Source organism: Canis lupus, chromosome 12, assembly GCF_003254725.2.
Source record: "Canis lupus dingo isolate Sandy chromosome 12, ASM325472v2, whole genome shotgun sequence".
Taxonomy (NCBI): domain Eukaryota; kingdom Metazoa; phylum Chordata; class Mammalia; order Carnivora; family Canidae; genus Canis; species Canis lupus.
Genome location: NC_064254.1, coordinates 65148333 through 65163557, shown reverse-complemented (window position 1 = coordinate 65163557; position 15225 = coordinate 65148333). Strand labels below are relative to the sequence as shown.

The window sequence follows — 15225 nt, the reverse complement described above, 5'->3', positions numbered from 1 at the left end:
ATGTGATTGACTTCTTCACTGAACTGGATGATAGTGAAAACAAAAAAGAGTTCAGTTTGGGGTTGGGCTTTTTTCTCTTCTTTCTTTCTTTCTTTCTTTCTTTCTTTCTTTCTTTCTTTCTTTCTTTCTTTTTCTTTTTGTGCTATTCATGGTGTAACAGCCACAGACAAGGCATATTTTAAGGTGAATTTGTGTGTTTAACATTTTCTCCATCACTTTCTTAAGTCTGTAAGTCAACAAAATAGTAAATTCAGCCCTAATTTGTAGCATTCAACAATTTCCAAGGTGTAAATATTCCCAACATGTCCCATTTCAAGGCACTGGGATGACATCCCCAGACATGGCACTGGTAAGAGAAGTGGGGCACCGCACTCCTGCGTCTGTACATCCATAGGGGTGCCACAATAAAATACTTTGAAAGTGGTGAGTTTTGACTAGCTATTCCCTTTGTTTTTAACATATTTTAAATTAATACTCTGTACGTGTATACACTTTAATGTTTAACGATCACTGTGTTTAACAAACAATGTGCAATATTCCTGAAAATGTTTAGTCATTCTTTGTGGACCAGGCCCAGCTTGCCACTGCCTTGAGTTCCTCTAAACACTCAATCCTGTAACTGGATGTGCCCTGTTTCCTCTCCCATCTGCAGGGCCGACCCTACACCCGCTGATGCAGAGAATTTGGCCTCCTCACCAATTTCTGTAAAAAACCCAATCACAACAAGCATTCCTTGAAATGTGTGGTCTCTACTCAAAATTGCTGGGGTCATAGGGCAGAGTGCCCAGCATTCCATTAAAGAATCCTCAGACATAGAGCCACTTCTCTGAATTTCACTTTCTCCAGTGATGGTGTTTTTTGTTTTCCCTTTACTTCTTTCTCTCTCCGTACCCTGGAGTGCTGGGTTCATGGTCTCCTCTCTCAGCTTCCCCCTGTCAGGAGGAAACTAAGCCATTCTTTCCTGCCCTCGACAAAGCAGGAAAGAACTTCACCAGTTGCAGGGGCTCTCTGGGTCCAGAGGAGAATCTGAACCCAGCACAGAGAGGGTGGGAGAAAACTCCAGCATCCTCACCTTATCCCCACCCTGTTTGCACCTCTGAAAGGCATTAGAGAGCTGGCCTTCCTACCTTCAAGCACCCCCTTCTGTCTTCGTTGTGATGTAGGCAGTATTGGGGTGGTTTTATTTTCCCAGGGAAGTTTTAATTCAGAGAAAGCTTAGCCAGGATCTCAGATTTAACTGAGAGACATGTTGCCAAAGCAGGTCTCAAGGCCGAAGGATAGCGGCCCCTCCATCCCTTAGGTGTTTCATCTCTCCCCCAAGTGCAGGGAGGAAAAGGTATGGGTGGACCCAGAAACAGGCTGACTCCTAGGAATGGAATTAGGTCATTGGCTACAAGCTTCTTGTTGTTGGAGCTGATTTGCATTTCCAACAGGCAAGTTTTTAGACTAAAGTCTGAGGTTAAACACAGTGAGGTATTCAGTTTTCCCGAAGCCTGCTCCTCACAGCATCTCCCCAGAACCCTGAGGGAGTTTTGTGTGGAGAAAGAGTCTAAAGGAGGTATGTCCCCCCAAGAAAAGCTATGGCAGGTACTTGGACAAAACTATCCTCAAGTAAGGGGGGGGGGAGAGGAAGAGAGGGCGAACATGATTTTTTTTTTTTTTTAATGTGGTATATTATTGCGTTCCTAGGGCTGCTGTCACAAAGTACAACAAATGAAGTGGCTTAAATAACAAATTTATTGTCTCACAGTTCTGGAAGCTAGAAGTCCAAGATCATGGTCTCATAGATGGTGTCCTTCCTCCATCTTCCTGTTGTCTTCCCTCTCACTTGTCTGTCTCTGTCCACATTTCTCCCTCTACAAGGACACAGTCATATTGGATGAGGGCCCACCCCAATGTCCTCATTTTAAATTGATCATCAGCAAAGATCCTATTTCCAAATAAGGTCACATTCACAGGTCCTGGGGGGGTTAGGGCTTCAACATCATTTTGGGGGACACATTTCAACTCCTAATATCCAGTAACAGGATAATCTTTGTCTTTTAACTAGGCATTTAGTCCATTTATGTTTAAAGAGATTACTGATAAATTTGGGTTTGCGCATGTCTTATTTTGTGTATGCAATTTGTCCATTCATCCTTTGTTCCTTTTACCCATCTTTCCTGGCTTCTTTTGGATTTTTTTTCTGTTTTTTTCTTTTAGTATTTTTTTTTCCCTACTCATTGAAATTTAAGCACTCTGTTTTATATTGTATGACTATTTGGCTTATGGAAGTATCTTTTCGGAGATCTGCATGCTCCTCTACCCCAACATTAAGGCAACTTTCTTCATTGTCAGGTGTGAGCGAGGGTCGGGTCGAGTGGGACAAATTTACAACTGTCTCGCTCTTCCCTGAGGTTATAGCCCTTTGGATGAGCCCTGAGCTCCGTAGCAATTCCCAAGGCCTACATTTCACTTATATTTTGGCCTGATAATTTTTTAAAAGATTTTATTTATTTAGTAGAGAGATAGAGTGGGAAAGGAGCAGAGGGAGAAGGACAAGCAGCCTTGTCCTTCTGAGCGTGGAGCCTGATGCAGGGCTCGATCCCAGGACCCTGAGATCGTGACCTGAGCTAAAATCAAGAGTTGGACACTTAACTGACTGAGCCACCCAGGTGCTCCTGGCCTGATAATTCTTTATATATTGTCAGTTCCTCTATACTTTTATAAATCTTACACTTTATCCATTATTTATGATTGTTTTCAATTGATCCCAAGAACCTGGTTTTCTGTATTTCCAGAAACAGAATTCCAAAGAAATTTAGGATGCCACATTTCTTCTAATCAACATTCAAAATATGGCACGGACACTGGTTTTTTTGGTCTCAAGTGCTTTAATGTTTCTGAAAGTAGTCTAATGCAGGGTATATACACATTCTGGATTGGAAGAGAATTTAGAAACCAACAATCTGCCCAATCTAATGGCTTTGGAAGATGAAGCCCAGAAGCACTGAATGAGTTGCTCAGAGTCCCATGTGAGTTGGTGGCAGACCCAGGATTCCAACCCTAGTCCTGCCTCTATGCCCCATGTTGCAGCCACTGCCCTGCAGGGCGTGAGTGATGTGTAACTGATGACTGAAAGGATCTAGCCATGATATCACATTAACATTTAGTCATCTCGTCTCTTTAGCATACCGGTTCTCAGTGTCCATTTCCCAGGGGAGGAAATGTGGGTCCTCTCCTTCTGGTCATGTCCTCCCCCAGTACTATTAGCAGTAGTGATGATGAACATTTATTGAGTCCTCACTCTGTGCTATAGCCCTATGCTGAATGTTTACACTCACATCCTGCCACATCCCTGTGAGGAGATATTATTATCCTCACACAGGTAAGGACAGGCAGGCTCCAAAATCCTAAGTAATGAGAGCCCCTCCTGGTAAACGGCTGAGCTGGACTTTGAGCCCAGATCCAAAAGCCAGTGTCCCAGTGTATGTGCCCACTGTCACTCCTGACTTATTTTTAAATTTTGCTTTGTTGGTCCATCTCTGCCGATGTACAGGCAGTGTCTGCACATCCTACTCCCCCAAACACATTCTCTGTGGCACAATTGCATATTTATAGAAAAACCCTTCAATTTTTGCATCAACTAACCCCTTCTCCATTAGTGTTCCCTGGCCACACACCTCAGTTTGCAAACAAACCCTCCCCTTCCCCAACTCTTTCCAGTGATTCTCTATCAAATATCTTAGAGAAGGTCTCCCCCCAAAGACAGCTGGAGCAAGAAACTCTCCAGCCCCTTATTTTGGATCTGTAAATGGAAAAGAAAGATGAGCTACTCCCACATTCCCCAACCCCCTTTGATGGAGACGCCAGCTGGCAGGGGCCGACTCTTCACTCTTCTGCGTCACCCACCACGATACTCTACCCCAGCGAAGCACAACCCCTCGGGCAGCTGCTGGCAACCACGCCCTGGATGAGGAGTCATCACACCCTTTTGATTGAGGTTTTGAATTTCGGGTTGAAGGTGCCAACTTTTTGCCAGCATCTGTATAGAGCTGCTGGCTTTGAAGGCCAAGGCTTAGCTCCAATATATGTCAGAGCACGGCGTCCTGGGCACCTAATCTCCCTCTAGCCTTATGCTTCCAAGAAAGAGGCTTCTCCTTCCTTCTTCCTTTCCATTTTACCCAGTTTATTGCCAGATCCTGTTTTCGATACTTTAAAAATAAACTATATTTTAGAATAGTTCTAGATTTACAGGAGAGTTGCAAAGGTAAAAGAGAGAATTCTTATCTGCCCCATACCTAGTTTCCTCTATTGTTAACATTTTATGTTACTGCGATACATTTGTCTCAACTAGTGAACCAGTAATAATACATCATTATTAAACCATATCCCTATTTTATTCAGATTCATCAGTTTTTCCCTATTCTGTTCCAGGATCTAGCCATGATATCACATTAACATTTAGTCATCTCGTCTCTTTAGGCTCCTCTGGGCTGTGAAAGTTTCTCAGACTTCCTTTGTTTTTGATGACATTGGCAGTTTTGCAGAGTATGGGTCAAGCGTTTTGTAAAATTTGTATAACTTGAGTTTGTCCGATGTTTTTCTAATGATTAGACTGGGGTTATGGGTTTGAGGGGAAGGAGATTCCCAAGGAAAGGGGCTATTCCCATCATGCCACATCAAGGGTGCCTGCTATCAACATGACTTATCACTGTGGATGGTGACCTTGAGCGCCTGCTTGAGGTAGCGTTTGACAGGTTTCTCCACTATAAAGTTACTTTTCCCCCATTTCCATACTGTCCTTTATGGAAGGAAGTCACCATGTGCAGCCCACACTTAAGGAGTGGGAAGTTATGCTCCACAATAAACTGTTTGGAATATTTATGCATAAGAGGTCTAGTCTCCTCCAGGTATTTAGTTAGTCATTCGTTCAGTTAAATCAGTATGGAGTCATGGATATATTTATTATATACTTGGAATCATAACCCATTACTCATTACTTGTTGCCCATATTCTCCAGATTTGGACACGGGAAGCTCTTTCAATTGACTCCTGTGTTCCTATGACCTACCGTCATCATTGTGTGTGTGTGTGTGTGTGTGTGTGTGTGTGTGTGTTTGTGTGTGTGTTTAGTACTTTCTTACTTTCTGGGACAAGATGCCCTAGGCACATCTTGTAGATTTCCTGCCCTTGTCATAGGATCCCCTAAAATCAACCATTTCTCTAGGGAGCCCTTGTACCTTTTATTGAAGCATGGTATTAGAAATCAGGATAGGGGGACGCCGGGGTGGCTCCGCGGTTATATGTCTGCCTTTGGCTCAAGGTGTGATCCTGGGATCTGGGATCGAGTCCCACCTCGAGCTTCTTCCAGGGAGTCTGCTTCTCCCTCTGTCTATGTCTCTGCCTCTCTCTCTGTCTCTCATGAGTGAATAAATAAAATCTTAAAAAAAAAAAAAAGAAAAGAAACCAAGATAGGAGCATTCTGTTTTATTTTGTCCATTAAAAAAAAAAAACAATAAAAGAAAACAGCAATTGCAAAGACAAATGCCTTGCAGGATAATAGCTTGGATATGTTGGGGCATACAGAGAGCCCCTCATTCCACACACAGAAGAGGCACTGACAGAGAAGGACCCACATCACACCAAGGGACATTCCTAGCCAATGGGCTCATTTCTACTTTAGGCCCTTCTCAAATCATATGTGACTCCCTTTCCTAAGCCAGGATTTTTCCTTTATATTAGGCAATGAGATAGAAATTTCAGAATGCTGGGTCAAAAGTATTCCTACTGATGATTTATTCTCTTACCGAGAACGATTTTTACAAAGGCACATACCACCCAGAGTTGCATGAGATGTCTTCTTTGTTCAAAAGTCCTGATGGTTGTTTTAGGGGTTAGATGAATGCAGACGGTTTGCCCTGCGACCAGCTGACTTATTCTAATTCCTTCAGTTGCTTTATCTGGGCAGAAATGAGGGGCAGAGGTAGCAGCCAACTATAATTGTGTTACTTCACTGGAGGTGGGTTCAATGAACAGATCCTTTTCTAGTAAATATGAAAATAGTGAGCAAGCATTAGATGTTAGGGTTGTGACAATGCTTAATATGAGTGGTAAGCGGTATCTGGTCATCTGTCTTAGCTGCCAGCACTCTCCTCACCATCATCACCATTGTCACATCACCATCCTTCCAGGGAAGGATCATGAGGATCTTTGTGTGGTTTACTTAAAGACCGTGGGGGCGGGGAGCGGGGGTGGAATGACAACTTGCCAAATCTTGCTTTTTCGCAACCAACATCATTATCTGTGCATTGGTGGGAGGGCTTTAACCCTGTGAAGGAGGATTTAGCCAAGGTCCTTCTAGAGCCCGCTGTCCACGATCCTTGGGGACTGCCCCCACCAGCCTTTCTACCACAAGCCATGCAGGGCAGCATATCATTCCTAGAAGGACCATCAGAGGGACCCTTGGTGCAGGACCTGTGAGAACAGGCAGGGTAATGATAGCCCTTGTCACCCTTGGTGGGTGAGGGAAGCGTGCCAAAGTCATGGTGACTGAGTCACAGCAGGTTTCTGGTCTACTCCTTCCCAGCAGTGAGGTTTCTTTTAGATTATTTTTATAGTATTTAACAGAGGATGGCCACGTGGTGAGCCCTTTAATTTTTCAAATGGTAAACACAGGATAAGATGAAATCTGTTGTTGACTATAGCTCCCGACTAATGTAGGGTCCCTTGCAAGAGCCCCAGATTCTGTGCCCATACAGCCCTGTGCAGCTAGTATGCTCACTTTTGACTGATCTCATTTTAAACTCATTTCAATGAATTTAAATTCGTTTCCACACATCCCACTGCACCCTCAGTGCTGCTCAGCAGCCACACCCTATTCCCCCACTCCTCCCACCCTCCTAGTTCATTAACACGCCCTCCTCCATCCTCACACTCAAGCTCCTGCACTGAGAAACTAGAAGCCAACAGAAGAGACCTTTGTAAGTTCTCATCTCCACATCCACCCACCCCCCACCCCCCCTACCCCCTGCCCGGATCTGGGCCATTATACTCTACTTATAAAATAATAAAAATAGATGAAAAGTCCATGTTTCTCTCCACGGACTTGACACACCCCTCCCACCCGCCGCCTCCATTCACTAACTCTCATCCCCTCTCACCTACTCAAAGTCCTGATGCCCGCAGCTTTCCAAGCACTCCCCTGTATCATTCTTTCTTCCCCCCTCTCCATTGGATTATTTCCATCAGCATTAAAACACATCTTTCCCATCTCAAAAAAAAATCTTAAAGGATCTTTTTAAAATCTTTTAATTGTGGTAAAAGACATATGACATAAAATGTACCATCATAACCATTTCTAAGAGCACAGTTCAGTCATGTTAAGTGTATTCACATTGTTCTGCTTTCAGTCTCCAGAACTTCACCTTGTAAAACCAAAACTCTATACCCATCAAATAATTCCCCATTCCTTCCTCCCATCCAGCCTGGAAAACACTATTCTACTTTCTGTTTCAATGGATTTGACTATTCTAGGTACCTTAAATTAGTAGAATCATGTACTTTTTGTGACTGGCTTATTTCACTTAGCAAATATCTTCAAGTCTTACCCATGATGTAGCATGTGTCAGAATTCCCTTCCTTTTTAAGGCTAAATAGTATTCCCTGGAGTGTAGATACCCCCTCTATCTATCTATTGTAGTTGCTTCCTTATGGACTATTGTGACTAGTGCTGCTATGCACTTGAGTGTACAAATACCTCTTGGAGAGCCCACTTTCAATTCTTTTAGCTATAGACCCAGAAATGGAATTCTTGGGCAATTCTAGTTTAAATTTCTCGAGGAATTGCTATATTGCACCATTTTATATTCCCACCAAGTGCACAAGTGTTCTGATTTCTCCACATCCTTGCCAACACTTTATTTTTATCTGTGTTTTGATAGTAGCTATCCTAATGGGTATGAGGTGATACCGCATCGTGGGGCAAACATTATTTGATCCAACGTTTCCTTCTTGCTCTAATTTTTGGCTCCCCTTCCAGACAAGCCTTCTTGAAAAAGTTGATCCCAGTGCTTCTCTTCCCATTACTTTTGAGATAATTTCAATCGGGTTCTCATCCCATCCACTGCCTTACCACTCTTGCTGAGAAGTTGCTACATCTAATGGACACATCTAGTCTTCCTTGTGATCAGAGCTCTTGACATGGCTGACTCTCCTTTGTAAAACACTTTCTCTCAGTTGGCTCCCACAAGGCCATACTCTCCCAGATTTCTTTCTACCCCACCGGATGTCTTTCCTGGTTTCTTTTGCTGGTTCCTCCTTGTCTCTCCAAGACTCTTCATGTAGGAGTCTTGCAGGACTTAGTGCTTGGATTTTTCTCTTTTCCATCTACACTCCTTCTATTATTCTCTGATTATCTTACCCATTATCATGGCCCTTAAATATCAGCTCTATATTGATGATTCTCAAATTAAGTCTCCCTTTAGATTTTCCCTCAGAAGGCCGTACTCCAGGACATGCATGCACCTGCCTATTTAACATCTCTATTTGGATATAGGCATTGCTACTTTGACATGTCCAAAAACAGCCTCTGGTCTTCCCTAGTCAACTCCTCCCTCCTCTGTCCAAAAAACCCTTTACTCCACTTGCAGCTTTCCTGGCCCAAACCTCAGAGCCATCTGACTTCTTTCACACACACACATCACAACCAGTGTGTCAAGTCCTGCTGTTCTACCTTGAAAATCTATTCAAGTAGATTTTCTACCTCTGTCTACCTCTCATCACCTCCACTGCTATCAGTCATGAAAATCCAACCTACCATCATCTCTCATTTACTCTAGATTAGTGGTCTTCTCATTTTTGCCCGTTTCATGTCTTCTCAACACATCAATCAATGGTTAAAATGTCAGATCCTGTAGCTTCTCTGCTTTAAAGAACCCAGAGTAAAAGCCAAAGAACTTACAGTGCCCTGCAAAGCCCTGTGGTTGTGTTACCGCTCCAGTATCACTTTTGCTTCCCTACAGAGGCATAAACCCTCTAGGCATGCGTCTGTCTCAGGATGTTTACACTTGATAGTCTCACTCACTGGAATATTTTTCCCATAGTCACTGGTATGACTTGCTCCCTCATCTCCCTGAAATCTTTGTGCAGTGTCGCCCAAGAGTGCCCTAACCGTCCAATATAAAAATTTCAATCTAAAGTACAACTCCTCAATTGAACTTCCATCTCCCTTCTCTATTTTTACCTCCAGCTATTATCACCTTCTAACATACTATATCACGTACTTATTTATTCTACTTATTGTCTATTACCCCCAATAGCAATTTTACCCTCAATTCCATGAGGACAAAGACTTTCGTCTGATTTGTTCTCCTGTTGTATCCCTAGTAACTAGAAGAGTATCTGGTTTGCAATAGCCACTCAATACATATTTGTTGAGTGAAGACATGAATAAATGTGGAATGAGTGCATAATTAGCAGTAAGAATACTTTTTTCCATGACTGTTACTATTATTCTATCTTAAAAATCCAGGAAGCAAGTTAGGATATGGGTGAGGTCGGCCTATGATTAACAACAGAATGCAGACCCTTGCTACGCAAAGTGTGGTCCACAGACTACAGCATCAGCAGTGCCTAGAAGCTTGTTAGAAATGCTGAATCCCAGGTCCCACCCCAGACTTTCTGACTTAGAATCTACATTTTCATAGGACCCCCTAGGTAACTGATTGCATCTTAAAGTTGAAAACCACTGGAGCAGTGGCCCATAATCTTAACTGTGTATTGGAATCATCTGAGTACTTTTTAAAACTCCTGATGCCTTGGTCCCACTCCCAGAGATTGATTTAACTGGTCTGGAGTAGAAGACAGACAGGTCAGTGGTGAAGAGGAGAAGTGACTGAATTATTCATTATTTTTTTGATGGTGAACAAGGATTAGACGATTTTCTGTCAAACCTTGGTACGGAGAGTGACTTGTTGGCATTGACATAATCAACCAACCAGTCATCTCCATCTTATTCCATAACAACAAATCTCAGCTCCTCCTTTGTGATTTCCAGTGAGTCCTTTAAGGCGGCTGCTTCTCACCACCAGAGAATACACTCAGGACCACACTCAGGCTGTCCTTGACAGTTTCTGCTTTTGGAAATAAACACTGAGCAGTATGTCAACCTCTCGGAGAAATGGTTTCTGCTCTTTTTTCCCCAGCAGGATCTAGTGATCTATGTGAGCAGAAAGCTGAGCAGAGACTGAGGAGAGCTTCAGAATCAGTCTCTGGTTGCTGTTGGGAAAGCCTTGTCCACAGGATTCTAGGGATTTGCAGCCTGGGAACTGCCCTGCATCCTGCATTCAGAGGGCTCATAGGCCTCAACCGTTCATACCTCTTGTGTTCCCACACTCATTGGCTGATACAGTCATTTCCTGGGTGGCTCCACCATAAGAGTGGAGTGTAGAGCTGATCTCTGAGTGTGACCCCAAACACTCATGAATTTTGATCATGAGCTTGAATCTGAAGTTCAGCCCCTTAGTTGCACAATAGAAAGGTGTAGAAAAATGATAGAGTAGCAATGGTTAACTGATGTCCAGGAAAAACTAGGGGCAAGTGTGGAGAGCATTTCCAGATTTTCCTTGACCAAATGGGCTCTGTCTTGCAGCTCAAGTCTCGGGTTCTTATGACTCCTTTAGCCCTCTCGCCTCCACGAAGCACACCGGAGCCCGACCTCAGTTCCATCCCTCAGGATGCAGCCACCATACCCAGCTTGGCGGCCCCACAGGCTCTCACAGGTAGGTCAGCTGAATGACCTCTAAAGGCTGTGATGGCCAGCACGCCATCTAGCAGTTACTCTGTGAACTGGAACTGGAGAGCTGCCACTGAGATAGCTCCGATGAAGGACTTAGTGTGTTAGCTGGACAGCAGGAAGGACAACCGAATTCTCTGAGAACATTAGCTTAAGTGTCTCATAGATAGGATTACTTGAAACTTGGTTTTCAATGCATCTCAGGTTCAGCTGGTTTTCTTAAGATGGGACTAGAAAGGGGGGTTTGGTGGCCCAGTTTGGTGGCTCTTCACAGAGCCAAGTTTACTTCGCACCAAGAGTGAGCCTGCTTACCTTAGAGAGAACTTCCATCCCTGTGTTTGTGCTTCCAGGTCTCCTAAGGACCCTAACTTCCCTTAATCCCACCTGCTGTCTCCAATCCAGTCAGAATAGAGTTCAGTCCAGTCTTTCTCATGTCTGCCAGCAAACATTTCTATTATAAGAGTACCTGCAGTAGGATGACATCTCTCTCTCTCACACACACTCTCCCCCTCATCACAAGCCACCCATACCCCCTAACTCACGTGAACCCCATCAGTTTCCCTCCCATTGCTCTTTGGAAGAAACCAAACTTGTTTATGTGGCCAACAGAGCCCTGCAGTTCACGGCTCTTCTCTCAGTCCCTAGAGCCAACCCCTCCCCTTGGGGCTTCAACATATTGCCTTCCCTCTATCTGGAACAATCTTCTCTCTGGTCGCCCTTCTCCTCCAGTGTATCTCAATTCAGGCATTCCTTGCTCCAGAAGGCCTTCACTGACTTTCCTGCCAGGGTCCCCAGGATGGGCCCTCCTAGCACCTCCTCAGGGTGTCTTGAAGTGACAGTCCTGCATGGCTTCCTGTAGTGCTCCCAGTAGCTCTGCCTTCCCAATTGGCCCCCCAGCTCCGTGAAGCCAAGGACCCTGTGAATCTGCCTACCTAGCACAGTGCCTGGCATAAAGGTCCCTTATTGATTAGATTTCCATAATTATCTGGGATGAGTAAAGAGAAGGCAGCCTGGTGGAGGGGAAAGAACGCAGATTTTGACATCACAAAGACTTGGGTCCAAATCCCTGTTGCACCACTAATGAAACTTTAGACTTTAAAGCAGCCATCTGACCATTAAGCCTCAGTTCTTCATTAGTTTCTTCATTAGTGGAGGAAGTAATCGTACCCCACTCCCAGGCTTGTCTTGAGAATCACACAAGATAAAACATACAAAGAGCCTGGAATAGAGTAAGTGCTGAATAAAAACTTTCTTCCCCTTTGTTTTTGCCGTTTAATCCTTTCCAAATCCTGTTGTTCTCTTCTTTAAGTCCTTTTTGGACATCGTTTTGCCCTAGTGGCCCCCAAGGTAAGATCCTCATACCCTGGGCTAGGGGTGAGGGGGAGACAAAAGAGGCGTCGTTGCTATAGGGAAGAATATATTGACACCTATCATTAATTTTTATTTCTATCTCATTCTTTAAAATTCTCTATGTCTTGATTATGTTTTAAAATGCATGCAAATATATTAAAACAGTCAAGAATGTATATAACCTATAAATAAATAAACACATTTTGGGGCATGTGCTCAAATATACTGATGGGGTTTATGACTTTAAAAGTGTGGGGACCATTGGTCGGGCTCACCTAAATGGGCAGCTGAGTAATACATCTCTGGGATTATAAATAACACTCTCTTTAGAATTTCATTGAATTTATAGTCTTTGGAATAATCAGCATCGTCTTAATTTTTTTCATTCATTGAAAGTTAACTAAAAAAAATTGGCAAACATTACGTGTAACTTCACAGATTCTTTGGAGGATGAAGGAAGATTTTGTATGGGTACATGCCCGGTATGGAAATACATTTATACACATGGTCCACATGGGCCTCCATAATTGTCTGCAATTCTGACTTGAGTACATCAGAGGGGACACACCTGTCTATCTGTTCCCAACTAAGAGGTTCTCTTGAGAGCAGGCCCGGAAGTCCGGAGTGATTGGCTCTCTGGCCTCTCTTATTTCTCAAGTTGGGAAGAATCACTACCACTTTTGTCTTTTTCAGCTTTCCCAAGGTGAGGGCCAAGGGGGCACGGCTGAGGCATCCCCCATCCACACAGGAACAGCCCCCTGGCATGATGCAACCGATGCTGAGGGCTTTGTGGGTCTCTGTTTCCACAGTCTGTCTCTACATCAACAAGCAGGCCAATGCAGGGCCGTACCTGGAGAGGAGGAAGGTGCAGCAGCTCCCCGAGCACTTTGGGCCCGAGAGGCCCTCGGCGGTCTTGCAGCAGGCCGTGCAAGCATGCATCGACTGTGCCCACCAGCAGAAGTTGGTCTTCTCCCTGGTCAAACAGGGTTATGGTGGTGAGATGGTGTCAGGTAAGGCCCTGGGGCAGGTTGTATGAGGAGGGCCGTGGGTATCTCTCTGAAGCGGAAAGAAGCCATAGTCAGGCTTAAGGGACAGTGTGGCTAGCGTCTGTCTTCCATCTGCTGGGCTCCAGGAGCCTTGAATGAGTCTGTGTGCTGAGGTCCTCTCTCTGAGCTCAAGGAGAAGATCCTTCTAGACCTGGACAAGAAGATTGAACATCTGAATCTTGTTTCACTATCCCTCACTTCCAGCTCATCAGGAAATCCTATTGCTCTAAATTCAAAATATATCCAGAATCCAGCCACATTTCACCTCACAGCAGCCACTCTGGTTCTTTAAAACTCAAAGTCAGATCATGCTCCTCCCCTGCCCTACACCTTCAGTGGTTCTCATGTTACTCCAAGAAAAACTCACTTCCTTGTGAGGACCCAGAGGCCTTATGTGACCTGGGCCCGCCTACCTCTTTGATCTCGAGGTCACTTCTCCTGAATCCTCACTCTTCTGCAGCTATGGTGGCCTTTTTCTTACCCCCGTTATCTCCAACCATCACATCTCTGGGGGCTTTGCACCTGCTGTTGTTTCTGCAGTGTTCTGTCCCCAGCTATCCATGTGCAACTTGCTCCTGGATTTCCTTTGGGTTTCTACTCAAATGGTGCCTTATCCAGGAGCCCTTTTCTGACCGCCCTGTCTAAAATATCAGCCCTTGTCACTATCTATCGTCCCTTACTCTGCCTCACTCTTTCTTCATGGTACATATCATCACCATGCAGGGCAGTGGGGAAGCTCTTGGTCCCAAGCACCTCTCATGAGGTGGGCTGTTGTCTTTTTTAAAAGATGCTTCAGGGCCAGTCCCTTCTCCCATTGTTACCACCATCCTCCAGTTTCAGCTCTACCTCAGCAGCTTCCAGTGGTAGTGGCAGTGTCACCCCAGGTGAGAGGCTGGTTGAGAGCTCTGCCCCCTTCCAATGCTTGCCTGCAGAGCTCTTTCTGCCCTGCCTGTAGCTCTCTACACAATTGTCACCACCTGCCCTTAAGCCCTGGAGCACCAGGTCTTTGCAAGGTGTCTTGATTCCAAGGGGACAGTCTGATGTCTTCTTTGGCCCAACATCAAGGGCATGGCCTCCATACCACCAGGAGATAGGGAGAAGATTCCCTAGCAATGGGGAGCTGCAGATGACCCTGCCAACTGTCTAAGAGAGGGTCGGGGGAGAGGGGCCTCTAATGTCACTGGGCATTTTATTTAACTCTAGAGCCTCAGGGCTTGGGGGTGGGGAAGTTGTCCAACACAGCTTCCCCAGCCTGGTTGGTTCTGCCTACCTTCTGGAGTTCCTTCTGAGCAGGAAGCTGGGTCTGACTTGCTGGTAACTGATTAAAATAGAACTTGGCAAGGTCTAGGTGCATGTGTTTGACCCAGGATGACTTTTAAGAAACTTTAGCAGAAGCAGAGACAAGAGGAAAAAATACTGCACCAAAAGAAGCCAGGAGGAGAGTCTTGTCAGCCTTCTGGGATCCCATTGGCCATTCTTCTCCTGGTTTTTGTCTGAGAGCCAGGTTCTCAAACCTGGGCTGCCCTCTGAGGTTGAAGGCTTTGTCCTTTTCCTGCTGAGTAACAGGGCCCAAGACACAGAGACATGGTGCTGAGAGAAAGCTTCTCCTGTACTGTGCGCCCACCCTCTTGAGCAAATTCTACCTGAGTTCTTTATGGCCCCTCTCCCTAAGCTGGGAGAGCCAATCACATTTTCCCTGCTCAGCCCTTCTGTGGCCTCAGGGGCCTTGGCACTGGGGAGCAGGTTCTGCAGTGCCTGGCACCAACACAAGCCTGGGCGGAGCCCTGCCAACTTTCCCTTGGCTGAGGGATTCCCAGGGAGTCCAGAGCTGAGCACTCACTCGGTCTTAGTGTCTTGGAGAAGGCGGTAGCACTAGGGGACTCTTCATGCTGCCTCCTTGAGGTTGCAAAGTGGTAAGGTGGCCTTTCACATTACTGATGTGCTATGGAGGCTCAGCAAGACTGTGATAGCACCAGGATGGCTCAGGGAGGGACTCAAGGAGAAATAACTAGACTCTCCCACTCTCTACCTAGAACCTAATCCTTAGGGCACTGC

General features: G+C 45.1%; 1 protein-coding gene across 5 annotated transcripts in view; it reads left to right on the top strand.

The window, feature by feature from the left end:
* SCML4 (Scm polycomb group protein like 4) overlaps nucleotides 1-15225 on the top strand; it is a 114754-nt gene that overhangs the window by 53128 nt on the left and 46401 nt on the right. For all 5 annotated transcript variants that reach the window (XR_004804284.2, XR_004804286.2, XM_049092442.1 and 2 more), the window contains 2 exons: nucleotides 10631-10760; nucleotides 12934-13134. Coding sequence is in view for 3 of the 5 variants with exons in the window: in XM_049092442.1 (XP_048948399.1) it covers nucleotides 10631-10760; nucleotides 12934-13134 (331 nt within the window). In the remaining 2 variants the exon portion in view is untranslated. The remainder of the gene's footprint in view (nucleotides 1-10630; nucleotides 10761-12933; nucleotides 13135-15225) is intronic.